Source organism: Patella vulgata, chromosome 3, assembly GCF_932274485.2.
Source record: "Patella vulgata chromosome 3, xgPatVulg1.2, whole genome shotgun sequence".
Classification (NCBI taxonomy): domain Eukaryota; kingdom Metazoa; phylum Mollusca; class Gastropoda; family Patellidae; genus Patella; species Patella vulgata.
Window position 1 is genome coordinate 74,640,480 of NC_065881.2, and position 20,936 is coordinate 74,661,415.

At 33.5% G+C, this 20,936-nt stretch overlaps 2 protein-coding genes across 7 annotated transcripts in view; one reads left to right on the forward strand and one right to left on the reverse strand.

Annotated features, from left to right (window-relative positions):
• The window catches only part of LOC126816696 (leucine-rich repeat-containing protein 27), a 22,816-nt gene extending 18,984 nt beyond the window's left edge, over positions 1-3,832 (forward strand). For 4 of the 5 annotated variants that reach the window (XM_050543430.2, XM_050543431.2, XM_050543429.2 and 1 more), the window contains one exon: positions 846-3,832. In XM_050543430.2, coding sequence (XP_050399387.1) covers positions 846-850 — 5 coding nt within the window. In that variant the 3' untranslated portion in view covers positions 851-3,832. The remainder of the gene's footprint in view (positions 1-845) is intronic. The other variant, XM_050543432.2, reaches the window with a different exon arrangement.
• LOC126816697 (uncharacterized) lies at positions 3,826-20,873 on the reverse strand. 2 transcript variants are annotated; one of them, XR_007678511.2, is made up of 13 exons: positions 20,505-20,873; positions 18,396-18,566; positions 17,744-17,809; positions 17,094-17,169; positions 15,999-16,164; positions 15,389-15,526; positions 14,343-14,478; positions 13,708-13,851; positions 13,015-13,226; positions 12,357-12,507; positions 11,170-11,231; positions 7,600-7,830; positions 3,826-6,052 (listed from the first exon to the last, which is right to left on the reverse strand). XR_007678511.2 is itself a non-coding variant. In XM_050543434.2 (12 exons), the coding sequence occupies exons 2-12, from the start codon at positions 18,502-18,504 to the stop codon at positions 7,654-7,656; spliced, it is 1,437 nt and encodes a 478-aa protein (XP_050399391.1). In that variant the 5' UTR covers positions 18,505-18,566; positions 20,505-20,873; the 3' UTR covers positions 3,826-7,653. The 2 variants fall into 2 exon arrangements, 1 of the variants encoding a protein (XP_050399391.1); XM_050543434.2 differs by having other exon boundaries at positions 3,826-7,830.
• Between the last annotated feature and the right edge of the window lie 63 nt (positions 20,874-20,936).

Below are 20,936 nucleotides of genomic sequence, written 5' to 3' on the forward strand. Positions count from 1 at the left end.
TTAATAGTAATAGAAGTTTAAAGATATTTCTCCATCAGTTCAGTTATAGGTTTTATATTTATAATATCCGTCTCTCCAGATATAATTAGAATTATTAGAGACCCATTTTGAGTGACCTGCCCAGTTAAAAAAGCAATGATTAATGTCCATATATATATTTTTTTTATTCGTTCTTTCCTGGAGTTTAACGTCCACCTTCAGCCAAGGGTGATATCGTAGACAATAAATAAACCTTGTTTAAAACATAATCTCCTATCTAAATTCAAACATCAATGTCATCTGCACATTTAATAAGGTTACTGAAGTCTGATTGGTTTCTGACAAAAGAAATGAATATATCTTCATAATAAGTATCCGTTCAGTGTCCAGATATCAATGCAATCTGCCCATATTTAATTACCCTACTGCAACCTGATTGGCAAATGTGATATGTATTTTGCCCCTTCCACTAATAAAATTTGAGCAGTTTATTTATATTAGGTAGTTTTTATATATTAGAATTTTATATTTATAATACTTTTATATTTTAATAGTTATTTTATAATCAGTTAATTTTGGACATCTTTATTTTAATAAATATGAAAAGGGAATCGGGTGTTTTTTTTGGGGGGAAATATTGAACTCAGTCATGATGCCATAGTAGGGAAAATAGTAGCAATCACGAAGCTCTCTTTTCAGTTTAAATTTAGAAGTGCATCTTGAGTGCTCCGTGACCCACAAACCCCTTAAAATATACTATAGCCTCAAAAGTGGCTCACATTCTCGAGAATTGGAACAAAATGTTGTTGATAGGTAAGTTTAAGTATTATTGCACAGTTAAAGTTATGTTCATTTTTATCTTTCAGGCTGAAGAACTGCACAAACAGTTGAAGGTTAAACGTGGTGAACTCGAGTACCGGTTTAAAGCTTTTACAGCGGACATCACATCTGGTTATTCCCAATCAACACGCCTTAAAAACTAGATCTGTGGCGCTCGATATTAGAATAATTGTAGTTAAGTTCCTGATATTAAAAAAAAAGGGAAAGAAATTCCTGATATTAAAAGAAAAGAAACAGTCAACAAAAAAACCCCTTAAATCTGTGGTGCTCGATATCAAAATAACTGTAGGGAAATTCCTGATATTAAAAGATAAACAGTCAACATAAATAAATTTTTTCAATGATGTGTCACATAATAAAGAATATTTGTTGAGTTTGCAATCTCGGTTTGTGGATATATTATGAAGTGTTTTGTTTAGAAAACAAATTTGATGTATATCAATTCTGTGAAAAGTTGCTGGTAGAATTGTTAGAAAGAGACAAAATGGACATCTTCCATAATTCTTCTTCCAAGAAACTCTTCAATCAAAATATTAACCATAAACTTTTCAGGAACAAACTGTCTTCATTTGTGTTAGAGAAATATTGTGTATATTAATTTATATGAGTTATAAGACAGGCTGAGACTTTGTCACCTCAATAAATTAAAATGAACAAAGTGATAGTGAGGTAAAAATATGGCATTGAGTCAGTGGACAGTATTGGATCTGACTATAGAAAATTTCACTGGTTTTCACTGCATCTCCCAAGAACGTCTTGTGTATTGGTTTATAAAAGGTATTTGCTATACCATAATGGTAATCAGCAGACATCAACTTGGGTGGTACGTACAGTGAAGTGAAGTACCCAGGACTCTTGTAAAATGTCTTACCATCTTTCTTCATGTCATACCGTCATATGTATCGGTTTATAATGAATGGTTTTTGCTATAGTATTATGTTACAGACTTACAGTGAAGTAAAGTCCCCAGTGTCCTACCATTGTAGAATGTGTTACAATCTTCCTTCATGTCATACCATATGTATCTGTTTATAACCGTTTTACTATAATGCTAGTTTAATCAGCAGACATCAACTTGAGTGTTAGAGACTTACAATGAAGTACCCAGTACACTACTCTTGTAAAATGTCCTACTATCATCCCTCATGTCATACAAGACCAAATGATAATTAACTTTTACTAGTTTTTAATTCTTCTGCCATCAAAATATTCAACATAATAATTTCCTTTAATGATTTCTTGCCTATTAATTTTCCAAGATTGTATTTTTCAAATATGTAACGTTATATTTACGTCTGAGTTATTGTATGAATTTTGTTGTTATTATTTTGTGTATAATGTGTGTTGAATATCAATTGATTTGTATTGGAATGGTTAAAGAGCTAAGAGCAATTAGAGGGGTATTAAACTGGATAAATTTAAGATCTTGAATTTACTTACTGGTCAACATAATACTGTTTACAATAGTCATAATAGTGACTTGATGTTATATCATTACAAAACAAATCAATATTTATTCATTGTCAAGTACATTCTTTCTATACAGAATGGTGGGTTGTATGGCCGAATGGTTAGCACATGCGCGCTGTATCATAAGGTCTGTCATTGAGTCAACTGGCATGGTTTTGATTCTCCGGTTGTACGCCTGTCCAATCTCGTGGGTTTTCTCGGGGTCCTCCAGTTTCCTCCCACTGCTATAGTCCCCTATGCACAATCGAATTATTGAAATAAAATTTAACCATATGTTAGTCCCGAAATGACCTAGTTTGTGTCAAGTGGATGTTAAACCCAATTTCTCTCTCTATACAGAATTTTGTCTGTTTTGTCTATTTGTGGTGTAGATTAAGCCTATGTATTTGTTATGTTTATTAGGGCCTAATGCCTATTTAGAACATTGTATTTCACATGTTTTGTATAGATGTGTTTATTAGGGCCTGTTTTTTTGTCTGTTGTGTATATTAGGCCTATTTATTTGTCTGTTGTGTAAATTATCTGGCCTATTTATTCGTGAATATTGTATTTCACATGTTTTGTATAGATGTGATTTTAAAAATCTTAAATTTCATTTCACAAAGATGTTGCTGTGAGCTGTGTTTTAAAGCAGACCGGGGGTTGGATGGCCGAATGGTTAGCACGCGCGCACTGTATCATAAGGCCTGTCATTGAGTCAACTGGCGTGGTTTCAATTCCCCGGTTGTACGTGACAAGGAGCAGGGTCGCCTGTCAACCCTCGTGGGTTTTCTCCGGGCCCTCCGGTTTCCTCCCACTGCTAAAGACCCCTACGTGCAAACGAATTATTGAAATAAAATTGTACCATATGTTAGTCCCGAAATGACCTGGTTTGTGTCGAATGGACGTTAAACCCCATTTCTCTCTCTCTCTCTTTAAAGCAGACCACCATATACCACTTGCAAGGCAGACAGGGTTAGTACCACGACATGGTAGCACTTTAGACTAAAAGGTCTGTCATCAATGCAAGTATTGTGGCTTTGACACCTGGCAATAAGTAGGATGACCTGTTTTGTTGATTGGTCTTTTGTGTGCACTGTAGACCATAAGGTCTGTCATGGAGTCAAGTGGTTTCGATTCCAAGCTTGTACTATTAGGGTCGCCTGTCCAACCTCGTAGGTTTTCTTCGGGCCCTCTGTTTTCCTGTCCCTACACACAAACAAATTATTGAAAAAAAAAAAAAAGAACCACGTTAGTCCCAAAATGACCTTGTTTAAGTCCAGTGGATGTTAAACCCCATTTTGCTCTCTCTCCTTTTCTGACTTTTATTCTCCAATTGAAAACTCATGATGTAACAAACCGCCCGAGAATCTCAAGGGCAACAAAAAACATAAAATCATAATTTGTTTCATAGGATTCTGTTGAACCCATGAGACTGGATCACCGAGTTAGATCAAAATGTTTTACGACCAAAATGTTTTTCAACGTACGGTATGCAATAAGGATGTGATATATAGGACCATACATGTAGTTTATATATGGGTGAAAAAAGGAAGATAAAGAAATATATTTTTATTTTAGATCTCAAGTCATGCAGCAAATTGGAAAAAAAAAACTACACAAGCAAAACAATTCATGTTGAATCAATATTTTAAACATTTCATTTATAAAATATTTGATATAAATCATGCACCAAATATCACATTATGTGGGGGAAAAAAAAATACAAGCAAAACAATTCATAAATCAAACATGTACTTGCTGAAAACAGATCAATATTTTAAATAATATTTTGTATGTAAAACTAAAAATAGCCGATATACATATTCCTTTACAAGATCAAGCAGATGTCTCGAAAATCATGTTCAAAGAATTGTTCATGAAACATATAAAAACTAACAGAATCTCATCTGTCTATCTATAGGGCATATACATATGTGTAAATAAACTTTTTAACTAGCGTAGTAAAAACTAGAAACATTGCCTCGACTAGACATATAGTACAAGCAGCATAAAAATTTAATTTGACTTAACTCTTGTGTAAACAAGTATGACAAATATTTTGATATAAGACAACTATCCTTTCGACTAGTAATAAAAAATGTGTCCTTTTAGCCAAGTGGCAAAAACATGCTTAATTAAGTAGACCATATTAATAAGAACTTCCTTGGATTCAGAGGACCAAGTAACTTTGATGGAAGTAGCCATTGTGAATGACACTGGTTCTTTTGAATATAACAGCTCTAATACAGTTTGTTTATGTAAACAATAAACATACATATTTTTATCTCCACACATTGATATTAAATTAAGCAAAGTATATAGCAGAAGCAACTATTTTAAAGAAGCAATACAGAACAATCAATCATGATCTTCAAAATATAATAACATTTGGCACAGATTAATCGGTCATGTATTATGCAGTAGAAATTGAGCAATTTATGTAACAAAGAAACATGAAGTAAATTGAGTAATAAATATTTCATTAATACATTAAAATATAAAAGAACAAAATAGTAATAATAGTGTTTCGTTCTTAAAAATTCATTACATGCAGACAAAACCTCTATTTCATATATTGCCACAACTGGAAAGATCAAGTTTTTGTTTTAAATATAAGAAATAAATCTATCAAAATAATATTTCAGATAAAATTCTGAATTAAACAATCTATATGTTATTAACAATTTTCATTCCAAGGCAATATTAAATATCAAATATTATAAGTAATATCATTACTTCGTAGCTATGCAATTTACATTCCAAGGCACTACTAAATATCAAATATTATATCATATTTAAATGACATAAATAAATCAATATTTACGAAGAATACAACTTTTTGGAAATAAATACTCATAAAACACTACTTTTTTGGTTTTGGTTCATTATGTTAGTTATTTGGAGTGTCTTGTACCCCACTTTCCACTGAATAATTGTCTAGAACAGGTTGTTGTATATGTTACTTTGTGTAATTCATAAAACCTATAATTATTTGGAAATATATCAAATGATATAACAATGGATACTGACTGATATACTTGTAATGATATCTGTGATATACTTGCAATAATATCTATGCCTCACGTTATTTATTATTTAGCATTTATTTCAATCTCATTACACTCTGATCTTCCCATAATAGCTTATTTAATTATCATGAGACAAGTGAATTAAATTTCATTACACTGTGAACTGATCTTAACATGATATAGCTTATTTAAAGTCATATAGCAAATGAATTAAATTTTATTATACTGTGAATTTATCTTAACATGATAGCTTATTTAATGTCATGAGACAAATGAATTAAATTTCATTACACTGTGAACTGATCTTAACATGATAGCTTATTTAATGAGAGAAATGAATTAAATCTCATTACACTGTGATCTGACCATGACTGTAACTGACTCACTTGTGATTTATAAAATAAATATATTAGTTATTTTATGAATGTAGTTTATGACATAACATATGAATGTAAACCGTCAAATATCCAATAACTTGGCAGTGGTAAATAATCAACAATCCAACAATGTATAATAATTGTCTATTTTGGTAAATGATCCTCATTAAACAGGGCATAAATAATAACAAATGCACTCAAGGGATCTTTAACAAATATAAATAGTTTTAAAAAATTATTGAATCACATTGGGCAAAACTGATAACAGTAGCATCAATGTTCTGTATTAGCACCTGTATTCAATCTGTCCTTCCCAATACTGACTTAGATTGGACAAAACTGATAACAGTAGCACCTATGGTCAGTTTGTCCTTCCTGAAATTTTGACAACAAATCTCATCCAACATGAGATTTTTAGAATAAATTTACCCATGGGACCATAAAAAATTACAAATATCATTAAACAAAACCTTATGAATGGATCAAGTAAAACTAATAATAATACAGACAGCTGTATATGAATAACATTCACAATGTTTATTAACTACATGTACATTGTTTCAATGAGGGTACCCTCATCGTTATCAAGCACTGATACAATCGAACATGTTAGAGAGTACCCTCATTGAAATGTTACAGTTAATAAACATTAAACCATTACAGATAATAAATGTTGAAAGGTTACAGATAATAAACATTGAAAGGTTACAATTAATAAACATTGAAAGGTTACAGTCAATAAACGTTGAAAGGTTACAGTTAATAAACGTTGAAAGGTTACAGTTAATAAACGTTGAAATGTTACAGTTAATAAACATTGAAAGGTTACATATAATAAACATTGAAAGGTTACAGATAATAAACGTTGAAATGTTACAGATAATAAACGTTGAAAGGTTACAGTTAATAAACGTTGAAATGTTACAGATAATAAACGTTGAAAGGTTACATATAATAAACATTGAAATGTTACATATAATAAACATTGAAATGTTACAGTTAATAAACATTGAAAGGTTACAGATAATAAACGTTGAAATGTTACAGTTAATAAACATTGAAAGGTTACAGACAAAAAACATTGGAACGTTACAGATAATAAACACTGAAATGTTACAATTAATAAACATTGAAATGTTACAGTTTAAAATATTGAAACGTTATAGTTAATGAACACTGAAATGTTACAGTTAATAAACACTGAAATGTTTCAATTAATAAACATTGAAACGTTACAGTTAATGAACACTAAAACGTTACAGTTAATAAACACTGAAACGTTACAGTTAATAAGCACTGAAATGTTACAATTAATAAACACTGAAATGTTACAATTAATAAACATTGAAACATTACAGTTAATGAACACTGAAAGATTACAGTTAATAAACACTGAAATGTTACAATTAATAAACATTGAAATGTTACAATTAATTAAACATACATTATGCAAGAGCTAAATCTGCCTATTGCAGGTCTTTCATTAGGCCTAAATGTTATCTAAATTATTAATTAGACATTTATTAACATGACAATATCATAATCAATGCCATCGGATATCTCTGATATTAAGTAAATTAGAACAGTGCAGCCATATTTTGATTTAATTTAGCTTTGAACAACCAGTACGGTGGTTGCAATTAATACACACATCTTGTCAACCCTTCAGATTTTCAATATATTCATTTTTATCTAAATATTACATAATATACCTTTAACATTGAAATGTTACAGTTAATAAACATTGAAATGTTACAGTTAATTAACATTTAAATGTTACAGTTATTGGTGAATAACATCCGTTTAGAGCTGTCTGTATTATATATTGCTTTCACTAAATACCCTTTAAAGATATAATACCTATTATACTTATTTATGCAAATAGAATCAGAGCAATTCCACTATTACTAATAGTGACTTACTTCTGATTCCATCAAGGGTAGTATTGCAAACAGAGATTCAATAACGCAGTCTTTCTATCCAGCTGGTCCAGCTTGTAGGTTGATGTCATTTAATATTTCATCAATAAATTCAACACTGACATTACTTATGTTTGAATCAACACTGTTAAATGTGATAGCACCTGGCTCTAACATATCAACAGAGTCATATTTCTCTCCTGTATCAACATCATCTTCTATATTGAGAGGAAGCTGAAATAGACAACAAACAAGTTTATTAAGAAAATATATTGTTAGTCCAGGCATTTTAACTCAATTTCGCACCATTTCGGGCAGTTGCTGCAATAGAAATGCCGACCACGTTTTATGGTCGGTCTAGACGTATATTATCACCAAAAAAAAGTCCCAGTCCGAAATCCGTGCCGAAATGGGTCAAATTGGCAAAAATCCAAAATGGCCGCCGGCTTTGACTGGAAAATGCCAGTTTTTATCCACTTACCATAATATGATTGAGTTTGGTATCAAAATATATCCTTTTGAGGTAGCTGGATCCATTCCCATACACATTTTGGTGATTTGTTATACCACGGAGTCAATATTGGGAATTCGAATTTTACAAAATTACCACATTTGGTGTCAAAATATATGTTTTGGAGGCAGCTGATTTCATTTTCGACACATTTTTTTCATCTTGGTAATTAACTGGTTCCCCTGGGTCAAAATAATGGGAAATCCCATTGGAGATTTGGGGATTACGAGTGGTCGAGTCCGCCTCAGATGGCATTCATCAATACGATGGCATTCATCAAGCATCAACTAAATTTCATTTAGACGCTCTGGTCGACCACTGCTCACTACGGAGGCACTGTGGACGCAGTGTCGTGGGTGTGTCCGATTTCGATCACGAACCTCGAAAATTGAGCCAAGATAGCCAAACCTATTGAAGCACGTGGCGAATTTATTTCAGAAAATGATTTAAATGTTGAGACACAGATGGATACAATATCGCCTGTTTGTCAGATATGCAGTGAACCGCCCATCGTCATTCCCAAAATGACGGAAAGATAACGGGTATTGGAAGCCGACAATAATGAGCCGATTAAGATTCTTGGCTTGCGTTAAAAAATGAGCGGAGATACCAATTTCAATGGCAGAGAATTTAGGACAGAATAAAACTTTGTGTAAAGTCATGACTAAGTTCAACAATAAACCAAGGGCGTGCTAGGGCCTCCGAGGGTAGGCAGACCAAAGTTAAGACACTTTAGGAGGGGCGGGGGTAGGATCGGGTAAAATTTGAGTTCTGTGGCACATGGTAGAAGCGATTTGACGTATATGCCATGACATACCATACATTGACACTTGATTAAGTCACAAAGATCCGAACATGAACATAGTTAGCTGCAATCAAGAACTAAACAACCCGTGAGTAACGAAAAACAAGCATCAAAAGGGACTGGTATTCCTTACAAAGGGTACCTGCCAAGTTTCATTCGATTCTGTTCCTTAATGACGACGATCAAAATACACTTTAAGCCAGGCCAAGGAAGTTACTGGTGACAGATTAAATGTCATTCGTTGTGACGGTTTGCGTATTGGCCCTGAGTATGCTAACCGGCAATAATGGTTCTCGTCGCCCTGTTGCAATTTTCCTAAATTCATTTAGATATATAAATAAAACTAAGACAAATTAGTTGATTCTGAATATTATGGAAATATTAATCCGTCTGTAAAATCTATTCTGGAAGTCATCCGTGGAAATCATGGTCTGATTGAGCGTGTATGGGGCCCTTACATCATTAATGAAAAACGGATTCGAGCGTTATCAACCATTTCGAGTTTCTTTTGTTTTTGCATTTATGAGGGCAGGGTAGGCGGTTGACTACCTGGCCGGCAGGCCTTTGCAATTACATTTTTTGCTTAGGTTACACAGAATGAAGAACAATTTCTGTGCTCGATGTTTTATAAATAAGTTAGATGTGCAAGTAATTAATAAGTGTCATCTATTTAGGGACACCAGCCTCAATGCTGATTTATTTTTAAATACAACTAGATTTATGTTAAGTCGTCATTTGAACTATCTTGGCTTGTCCAAAAAATAGGCATTTCGAGTTCTACTGTTTACTGTTGTAACAGCGGTCACTGATTAAATATGTTGTAATGGACCGTCTGCTAGTCTTTCCTACAGACAATGTAAAAGACAACGGTCCGCAAAAATGAATTTTGGCACCGCGGACCCTCTAGACCTTGATATACAGACTCCTCCACTTCATTTACCTTAAAATATTGACCAATAACTATGGGTTGTTCATTGTTAAATGGTTCACTGCATATCTGACAAACAGGCGATACTGTATCCATCTGTGTCTCAACATCTGAATCATTTTGTGCCACGTACTTCAAAAGGCACGACCAGCTTTCGCAGTAACCACAGCCGACATACCCCTATGCCGCTACCGCAGTGAACTGGGAGACACTTCAAATGAAATTTAGTTCATACTGGATGAAAGTCATTGTATTAGGTCTAAGGTAGGAGTATCATTAATCTCCGATCCCTAATCGGAAATCTAAATCCCAAATTGGAATTTCTCCTATATTGACACAGGGAATCGCTTAATCACTAAAATATGTACAAAAATAGATTCAGCTACCTCGAAAACATATATTTTGACACCAAACTTGATCCTTATGTAAAATTCAAATTTTCCCGCCAAAACTGACCACCACCTTGAATAACCCCTAATATTGACTCAGTGGTAACACTTATCACAAAAATGTGTATGGAAATGAATTCAGTTACCCCGAAAATGTATATTTTGATACCAAACTCGATCATATTGTGATAATTGGGTGGAAATTGGAATTTACAAGCCAAAAGCGGTGTCCATTTTGGATTTTGGCCAATTTGGGCACGGATTTCGGACTGGGACTTTTTTTTGGTCATAATATACGTCTAAACCGATCATAAACCGTGATCGGCATTTCTATTGCAGCAACTGCCCGCACTTTTGCTATCTTGCCTGGACTATGTGAATTTAAAGCTACCATGATGGACCCCAAATCATAGCTTAAATCTTCCTGTAAATATCTGTTAAAACAACTGTGCTTGATTTGCATCTATCAAAATTATCACTCAGATTGATTATTTAAAGGGCACATAAGATGGACCACATTACTTTTCGGTACGTATAGCCAATGGTTACTATATCCACTTTACAGCAAATTTAAACAGGCATAATGTAAGAGCTAAATTTGCCTATTGCTGGTCATTCTTTCAGACTTAACTGCCTCAAATTTTCTGTAGACTAGAATGGTTTGGCCATTTAATGATTTAATTTAAAAATGGAGAAGCAAGGCAAAGTCTGGAATGACCAGTACAGTAGTTACGATCAATGCTCACATCTTGCCGGATAGTAGCGCCACTACCTACGCTTATATCGAAATCCAACAATGTGTACATGGGACCTTGGTTTTTCATCTCATCTGACTATACGTTATCTCTTGTCAGGCCCTTCATCCTACATCACTGACAAGGGGAAACAAAGCCAGAAAATCCTGATGAATTTTATCAGTCAACACATGGATCAAACTTACTGGTATCTTGTCAGGAAAGAGTTGTTGTGCAGCAAATTGCAATACTTCATCTTTATCTATTTCTAAATAAATTGAAAAAAATAAAACATAACAAATTCTACACCTTCTATGTTTTATTTAGTGAAATTCTTTTTGTAACATTTTACCATTAGGTCCGTTGTTTTAGAACATACAATAATTGAACAGTATAGCAGCAAGTTGTCACTATATCTTATTTATAGATATGCTTATAATATCAGACACAAAAGTGATGGCTAGTCAAGAAGAGAGAGAGAAATGGGGTTTAGTGTCCACTTGGCCCAGACTAGGTCATTTTGGGACTAACATATGGTTTAATTTTATTTCAATAATTCGCTTGCGTCTAGGGGTCTTTAGCAGTTGGTGGAAACGAGAGGACACAGAGAAAACCCACGAGTTTGGACAGGCAACCCTACTCCTTGTCACATACAACCGTGGATTCGAAACCATGCCAGTTGACTAAATGACAGGCCTTATGATACAGCGTGCACGTGCTAACCATTTAACCATCCAACCCACTGCTAGTCAAGAAGCTTGTCTGCAATATTAGAACAACCGTAAAGCTGCATTACTTTGTTTCAGGGTAAACGATGAAAAGATAAGAGGTATGCCTACACAAACTGATTTCAACACTGGTTTAATAACATTTTAAAGACACTAGACAGTTCATTTAAAATGGATGTTGGTATTTCTTTGAAAACATATCACCAGGCTTCAAATGCTTGGTATTAGAATAAAAAATCTTGAAGTCTTTCATAAAGGATTCACTAGTTTTAGCCACTGAGCCTATCTGGGATTTTTCCTGTCAGTGACTATTTTGTTAAAGTGGTTGTCCATAACGAATTGTACTGAATATAACTGGTTAATCTGTGTCATTTTTTCATATGTGGTCATGTCTCAGCCATATTCTAGACTGAATGCTTCATTTGTATCTGAATATACATGTACATATAAATTACAACTGTATGGTAACCTGTTTGTTTTATGCTTGCGAAGTAAGTCCTACTGAATATTCATTGAATATTCATTTCTTTATTTACACAACAAAAACTGTTATATAATATAAACCCATTTGTATCAAATGTAGGACAGATTCTTGGAATGATTTTCCTCCATGAGTTTGTAGGCCCACATTTGCAAACCAGAAGACAATAAAACAATTAACTTACCACGTTTATCCAGAACACCTTCCACATGTTTTAGTATCATTTCGGATTTGCCAAAATCTTTACTTTTCAAATTAGTTACATGTAAGAAGATATTGAATAACTGCAATATTTCTTTTCTATCTTCCTCGTTTAGTTTATATTCATATGACATCTAGAAAAAAGTATATTTGAACAATGTGAATAGAGGATGAAGATTGAACAGGTGACAACATTATACTTGAATATATAAATTGAATATTTACTGTATTTTCAGATGCAAAGATATCTTCAATTATTCAAGATATGCACTGGCTGGACTTGCAAAGATTTGCATATGCCATACAGGTGCCTACCATTATTTTAATTTCCAACTGTGCATGCCAATGTGTACACAGGAACTAAGGCATACTAAGGCACTTTTCCTTGCAAGGGCCCCCATCCTGCACCACTGACAAAGAGAAACCATGCTGGAAATTTTCTAGGCCGACACCTGGATCAAACCCCCAGATCTTGTGGTTAGTGAGCCAGCGCATTACTCACTGAGCCACCGCTGGCTCCTATTAAATAGATATATAACTAACCATATCAAGATCTAAACGAAGGGATAATATGAAAACATCTCTGTTTCTTGTTTGATTTACTGATGACACTGATAAACAGAAGACACAAGAATTCTTACTTCCTCAAGTTTAGATGATCCGTTATTAACCACATCATCTATACTATCAAACTCTTGACCTAGATATAAGGCACTGAACATTCGAAAAACCATGAGAATGTCATTTCTAACGCCAGCCGGACCATCTGGGTGACATTTCTCTTGTCCAAGACCAAAATCAATTATCTTCAAATCCAACTGACCATGGTTGTTCTGAACTAAAGCATTTCCAGCTAGGATAAAACAAATAACATTCTATTCAGGTAAGACAGAACAATACATTAATATTTATTTCATACTTGCAACTTTGACTTCAATCAATATTTAAAGTCTTAAAGAGCTGTTTTGAAGGGAATGGAATGTAATGAGGTTAAAAGTCTGCAACTACTGGCTAATGAAGATGGGCCTACACTATGCAGTGTGATATATGATATAATGTCTGTCATAAGTCCAGTGGTATGGTTTTGATCGCACATCTGTATGTGACAATTAAAAGAGTAGAGTAACCTAAGTTTTCTTTAGATCATCCAGTTTCCTCCCACTTTTCAGTAACCATTGCAGTGGTTAATAATTAAATAAAACTCTACCATATTTTGTTAGTCCCAAAATGATCTAGTTTGTGTTGAGAGAATGTTAAACCCCATACTCTCCCTTTCTAGTTTTTAATTGAATACAAAACACAATTGAATACAAAACACAACCATATATACTTACGATGAAGATCTCGGTGAACAACGTTTTTCGAATGCATCTTATTAATACTTGATAGTAGACCATGTAAAATACACAATGATACAGGACGAATGTTAGGCTCACAAAGGTTAATCTGTTCATCAATAACTTCCCGTAATGTTACAGCTGAAATAGAAATGATACGAATGAATATGACACAAATACACAGCAATACTGGACCAATTTCATCAGATTTTAAAAGATTCATCTGTTCGTCAATAACTTCCCCTACGATACAAATTGATACGATATGAATAAATGCTTCATTTAGAGAGTATTCAAGATTTCTAAAAATATCACTGAATATCATTTGAAGGATTTTTAATTCCTCGGAAAATAAATTATTAAGAAATTCAAATCTCTAAAAGGAATAACAGTCCAAAAATAGTTCAATTCCATTCCGTATTTACAAAAATAGGATGAATGAAAATTTCACAGCATTCTGTATCCTCTGCCGACGAGGTAAACGTGCCATTTATAAGCAGTGGCTAGAATCTGAATGAATCCATGCCAGGTGATTTACTACTGTTGACATTTTTGTCTTTGTTTTCTTAATCAAATGTTAATTGATTAATTCAAAAAGTCCTGAGTGACATAATATTTTCAAATCACTGTACCATTTTCAAGTTTTTCCATGTGAAATATGCATTTATTTTTTTCAAGTCGAACCATAAGAAGACTTGGAACAAAATCTTCATCATTCAAATTGATCCACATTTTTAACTCTTCTGGTCTAAAAGATGAGATCATCACCTAAAAATAGATAATCATTTCAAGGATATTTTTATATTTCTTCATTGTATAGTATTAATATTAGTACTAGCACAATATATTGCTGAATCCATGTATCACGATTCACATTCTTGTGAATTGTGCATTGAATCGTGTGATGCTGAATCAATGTATCATCATTCTTTTTTTTATGTTTTTGTCAATTCAGTAAGTAACCTGTCACTTTCAATTATCCAAGTCACACATACGCTCTTAAATTGTTTCGGTTCATATTTTGATCTACACCAATATCGTGATATAAAACAGTTTTTCAACATCGGCTGGACCTGGTCATGAATTATGATACAAATCGTATCGTAGCACACAAATTGCAATACGATGGCAATACCCAGCACTGATTATCATACTACTCATCCAAGGTTAAATCCCATTAAGTTTTTTTATTAGTTTGTCCTTTCATGTTCCCAAACATTTAAAGTCCAAATGTGAATGGAATCATTCAATTCAAAATTTTGGAAATTCAACATTGCTCTTCCTTCATGTCATAACAAAAAAGAACTCAGTGTTGTATTGCGTTCACAATTTTTCACAAATAAATTCAAGTTTAATTTATTTTGAAATTTCATTAAGGTTCTTTAAGAAACTGCACAATGAAAATTGTCCTGGATTGTGTTCAAAGGTTAAAATATAACAGGAAGGATAAATCTGTAATCTGAAATTTTGAAATTTGAGTTGTAAAAATATAAGCATCCTGTATTGTGTTCACAAGCTATTGAAAATGGGGAGATAATTCTGCAATTTGTGATCACAGGTTTCAAGACTAAAGGGATCAACCAGCTATAGTTAGGATATAGTAGTCCGTTGACCCTAACAATGTTATAGTGAAGTCTTTAACAGAAAATTATTGACTAACAACAGTTTATTTTTTTACCGTTTTAAGGGCATGTTCTTTGTTGGATCCCGTATCTTTCACAACAATGATTTCCCCAGCAACATTCCCTTTACCCAGAATTTCTTTTGTTTTGGTAAATTCATTTCCTTCTCTATAAAGGCCACATTTTGGCGTCACCTAGAAAAGAACATTGATAAATAAAAACAATTTCAATATGAACAGGTTTTGTTAGAAAGAGGTTAACCATTTAACCCCAGTAAGGTGATGGTTAAATTTGGTTTAGGGTTAGGGTAATCCTAATAACGATCAGCTAGGGTTAGAGTTAGTAATTCTATATCATGAATACTGTATCTAATGGGTTAAGGTTAGTATTCCTAAATACAGTACGTACGAAGTAATCTTTAATCACAGACACTGTATTTTTCATAAATGATGTGGTTACAAGGTATTTTTTTTTTTTAAAAAAACCCACTATGCTGTCCATTTTTTTTAATTGAATTTTTGAAGTGCAATCCTGAATCAGTTTTGATCTAATAATCATGTCAGCCATGCTTACTTCTGTCAAAGATTTATGCAATATCAGGAATAATAACAATACATATATGTAAAGACAACATTAGTATTAAGTAAGCAACCATTAGTGCCATACCATTTTGTTATCTGAACAAACTCCACTTGGATATTTATTTTTTTTATAGATATCAATCAGTTCACACAATGCCTCTATATGTAGTGTCATGTCATCTTTATTTTTGGGAGTTGAAATCAGATTGCTTTTTGACATATCTATATGAGCCATTTTATCTTTCATAATCCTGAGAAAAAATTAAAAAAAAACAAAGAAAATAGTAAGAAATGAATTAACATCGTTGAAAGCCAGACCAAAAACAATAATGACAGGTTATTGCTTTTGGTTAGAAGTATATTCCATCAAATATTTTGGTTCATTACAATATGAATTTCGGCACTAAAGATAAGTTCCCAGGCAACTAAAGTTCTACAATGTGAAACAAGGGCCATAACTCTAAAGAAATTAATGGAAATTGTTGAAATTCGATAGGTTTCTTCATTTTACTAATTTAGTTATGCAAATAAATTCAATACAAATCGGATAACTTTTGTCTTCTCTAGATAGTGAAACAAGGTCCAAAACACACGAAGTAATCAACAGAAATTGTTGAAATTCGATAGGCTTTGGCATTTTACCAATCTAAAAAATGCGTACAAATTTATTATTTCATTAATTCACTTGCACGTAGGGGTCTTCTTAAGAAGTGGGAGGAAACCGGAGGCCCCGGAGAAAACACATAAAGTTAGACAGGCGACTCTACTTGTCACGTACAAGCTTGGGCTCGGAACTACACCATTCAAAATGAAATGAAATGGGGTTTAACGTCCTATTGTTCTGCTCCTAACCTGGGCTAATGAAGACGGGTATACACTATACAGTGTGTGCTATGAGTGAAATTTTGACCGGGCAGCAGCGCTACCGCCTACTCTTATATCGAATTCCAACTGCCAAGGGATCTTTTACGTACACCCAAATGTGTACACAGGACCTCGGTTTTTCATCCCATCCGAACGACTAGACATCTGAAGAGCATGTGTTAAGACCATTCAGCCACCCAATGATTGCAAGAGCAACACAAACTCCACTAGTGGATCCTGTTGTCTTTAATCGAATGTCGTGAAAGATTCAAGAATGTAAATGGAATTGTAAATAATGTCTAGATTTCTATCTTACCCATCTCTCTTATTTTTCTTCACTTCATTTTCATATTCCACTCTGACCTTTCCGGTTTCATCTTCATCTATTATGACTGAAATGACATGGAACACTTAATTTATGAAAACTGATCCTGGTTTTATTCAATAATGGCTATTTTTTTAATACTTTTAAGATCAGGTTATAAAGCTTTTAGAAATTTTTATTAAGGGAATTTTTCTGGTCAAATTATAAAAAATACGGTCTTCACCACAAGTAAAAATTGTAGCTTTGTACCTAACCTTTGCCATAGAAATATATCTGTTCTTTACTATATAAAGTCATAAAAATATACAGCTTTTGCTTTATTTGCTATCTTCTAGACTTAATAAAAAGTATGTTATTCCAAAGTAGTAAGTCCAGAATTTATGAACATGTAAGGTAGGGCCTTCATAAAATGGCAATGGAGCCCTGGTCTAGAAATGACAATTTTCTTTGTACTTGGCAAATTTCAGGCACTATTTAAATAACATTTTGAACTTATGGCAAATAAATATCAAAATATTAACAAAAACCTAGAAAACAGACAAATCTGTGCCTGACAGATGAATTGTTTTTTGACAGAACGCAAATTATTGCTCAACATGAGCGCTGTATTTAAAATATTGAGATATGGATAATCTGCTCACCTGTTTTGCTTTTTAAATCATGAATCAGTTTTTCCACACATCTTAATGATTTTGGTGAAAGATTTCCTGTAAAAAATAAAAATAATGAAATATTTTATGAGATCAGACAACATAATACCTTTTACAGAATAGACACTGTTGAGCCCAGAGGGAATTATTGTCTACATCAGTCGTAGATCACACAAACAAGTTTAAACAGGTCATTTTTATTCTGAATATCCAATTTTACATAAAGTCAACTCCATTTATTTTGATATTGAAACCAATCCCTATTTAAACAAATTTGTTGGTGTCAGTATTCCAATAACCATAGAAGTTAAGTATCCCTAATTGATTTATGCCCTTCATAAATTACTAGGAGTAGGATCTATTCCTTCAATTGTCATATCCATTTCTGAATACAGAAATGACCTAGAAATTAACATATATGACAGTTCTTTTACACAAATTTGTACTAAGATTCATTTCATACGCACACATGGTTCCTTTCAATGGGAGTCTGGACTCAAGTGTGTGGGGGTAATACTTTATTGTTATCCATGTTTATATCAATATATTCTATTTATATTTGTATATCATGTTCTTAATTGGCAACAGCTAACAATTTGATTCACCTGTAATAAAGTTCAAAGTTTCATAATACAGAGCTCACCTGCCACCTCTTCTGTGTCTTGACTACTGTTATTTATATCGATTTTCAAATTGCCTCTGGCCCCATTTCCTCTGTGGCTGGCTGAGAATTCTGCAATATTCTCTTCCATTTCAAGTTAATCATTGGTTTATACTAATTAACATCTGTTTTATGCAACTCTATATGAAGAATCTACAAAAAAGAAATAATTTAATATTTATAATCCTCAGTAGTGAGTAGGCTGTTGTCCTGCCCAATATCATGAAGTAGGTTAGTCTCAATAATCCAGCTCTAGAGTGAGGGTCTTGAATAACTTTTAAGGCTTTAAACTGATAAACGATAAGGTAAGACTAGTAAGACTGGCTGAGAAGAACTCTCCATTTCAAATTAATCTTTTTAGTGGATAAATAACTTTCCAAAAGCGCTACAATTTAATGTATGTATGATTTTTATAATCATATTTACATTGTAAAGCGCCACAGAGGAGTCAGGCTGACTAAATGTTCAGCGCTATAGAAAACGATTATTATTATTATTATTATTATTATAAAAATGACAATTTGGCATAAAGACTAAAGAACACTATATTATCAAATATCAATATAAACTGGGGTCACAGTGGCTAAGTGGGTAAGAAGCTGGCTCGCTAGCCTGGAGGTTGGGTGTTCGATCCCTGCAATGGCTGAGTAAGTTCATCCAGATTTTCCAGCTTGGTTCCCCCCTTGTCAGTGATGCTGGACGGAGGGCCTGACAATGACAGCTGTCTAGTCGTTCGGATGGGACGGAAAACCGAGGTCCCGTGTACACATTGGTGTGCACGTAAAAGATCCCTTGACAGTTGGAATTCGATATAAGAGTAGGTCGTAGTGCTGCTGTCTGGGCAAAATTTCACTCATAGCACACTGTATGGCGTATGCCTGTCTTCATTAACCCAGTTCGGAGCAGAACAGTATGACGTTAAACCCCATTTCCTTTCCTTTCCTTTTCCTTCCATCAATATAAATTCATTATGATATTAGTTGAAATAATGGTGGATTAGGGGTAAATCATGCTACAGGTGTCAGTTAACTCGTCCATAGCCAAACTCGTCCACAGGGTAATGGCCATGTCGTCCACAACTAATACTTGACTCATACACACTTTAATTGTATGGAATAAATAATTTTTACTCATCAGTTGTTTATAATTCTTTTATTTAGCCAGTAATCAACTAGCGTGGTTGACCGATCACGGCCGAGATTAGTTCTCCAATCTTTTTTGTAATAAAGAAGACTAGTATTGTTTGTTGATGAGCACTATGATTTTCGACATAATGATTAGTATTACAGGGTTATCAAAATTAACATTAAATGCACTAATTGTTGGGATGGTCTTCATTTGCCACATGGCCTATTTTCACAAAGGCAACTTACTGGATCTATTCCCTGTGAACAACCAGCTTGCATCAAATTATTATTACCAGTAATGAAATTGTTATTGAATATTTATTGAATTAAGCAATTTATTTTGTTGTTTGTTATTCATGAACGCGACCGCTCTAGCTTGGCGAGTCTGTGCTAATTGACATGAAGAAAATTATACTCATGCATAATTCTATGAAAACAGCACTCAGCACTCATGCAGTTACGTAGGCTCCTACACTTTACACTAGATTATATTGACTATGAATACTTTCTGTGTCCCTAACATTAAACAGTGTCGTGTGGACGACTCAACCAACATATTTCTATATCCCGAAGTTGAACTATGTCGTGTGGATGAGTGAACCAATGCCTTGTGGACGACTCAACCAACGAGTTTTGATATTTGTGGACAACTTATCTTGACTTTTTGTGTGGACGAGTTTGCTTTCTGGACGAGTTAACTGGCATTCTCATGCTACTACAGGCCGATAACTGTTTTGTAATCAAATGATTACAAAACCTGCTCAAAGGAAGCCTTCTTTTAAGAACCATCCACTGACCACTGTGGCTGGGGTCAGACGGAAGGTATTAATCATTATCTATCACTCAGTCCTTCTATAATTCAAGTGGAACCATTTCTATTTCATAATGAAACAAAAAGCTGAAAGTATGGTATTCAGGATGAACTGGTTTTACACAATAAAAATTAAATTATTTATTTATTTACATAGTTGCAAAGCTTCCTTGACTGTTCCACATTTGCTGTTTGGGTTTTTTTTAGTTTTGTTTATAAAACTGACGTCAATAAGTGAAAGTAACCAGTAATACGCAATTTCCGCCAGACAATAACAATAGCTGGTAAGACCAAGTCTACGTCATTTCACATTTTCGATTATCCTGACAGCTTTCTGAATCGGTTAATTTCTATTTTTAGTTTTAGGTGACAAAGAGTGAAAGACCAGGCATGATATCAGAGTCAAGCTTTACATGGTTTCGTTTGATGTTTTGTTATAAAATAAAAGGCCAACAAAACCACTAACATCTACAACAGTGCGTGTACAGATTTTGTCTAAATTAAGCAATATCTGACACTTTCTTTAACCTTGCAAACACGCACGTGTCAAGATTTTTCTAAGCCCAGATTGCCTCCCTTTATCCC

What these genes read in the sequence shown, in the direction of transcription:
- LOC126816697 (XM_050543434.2), bottom strand. Translation starts at nt 18,504, where the DNA reads ATGGAAGAGAATATTGCAGAATTCTCAGCCAGCCACAGAGGAAATGGG. An exon ending in CATGGAAAAACTTGAAAATG is followed by an intron (nt 13,852 to 14,342) that starts GTACAGTGATTT and finishes TTTCTATTTCAG; the next exon opens with CTGTAACATTACGGGAAGTT. An exon ending in TGTTCACCGAGATCTTCATC is followed by an intron (nt 13,227 to 13,707) that starts GTAAGTATATAT and finishes GTTTTATCCTAG; the next exon opens with CTGGAAATGCTTTAGTTCAG.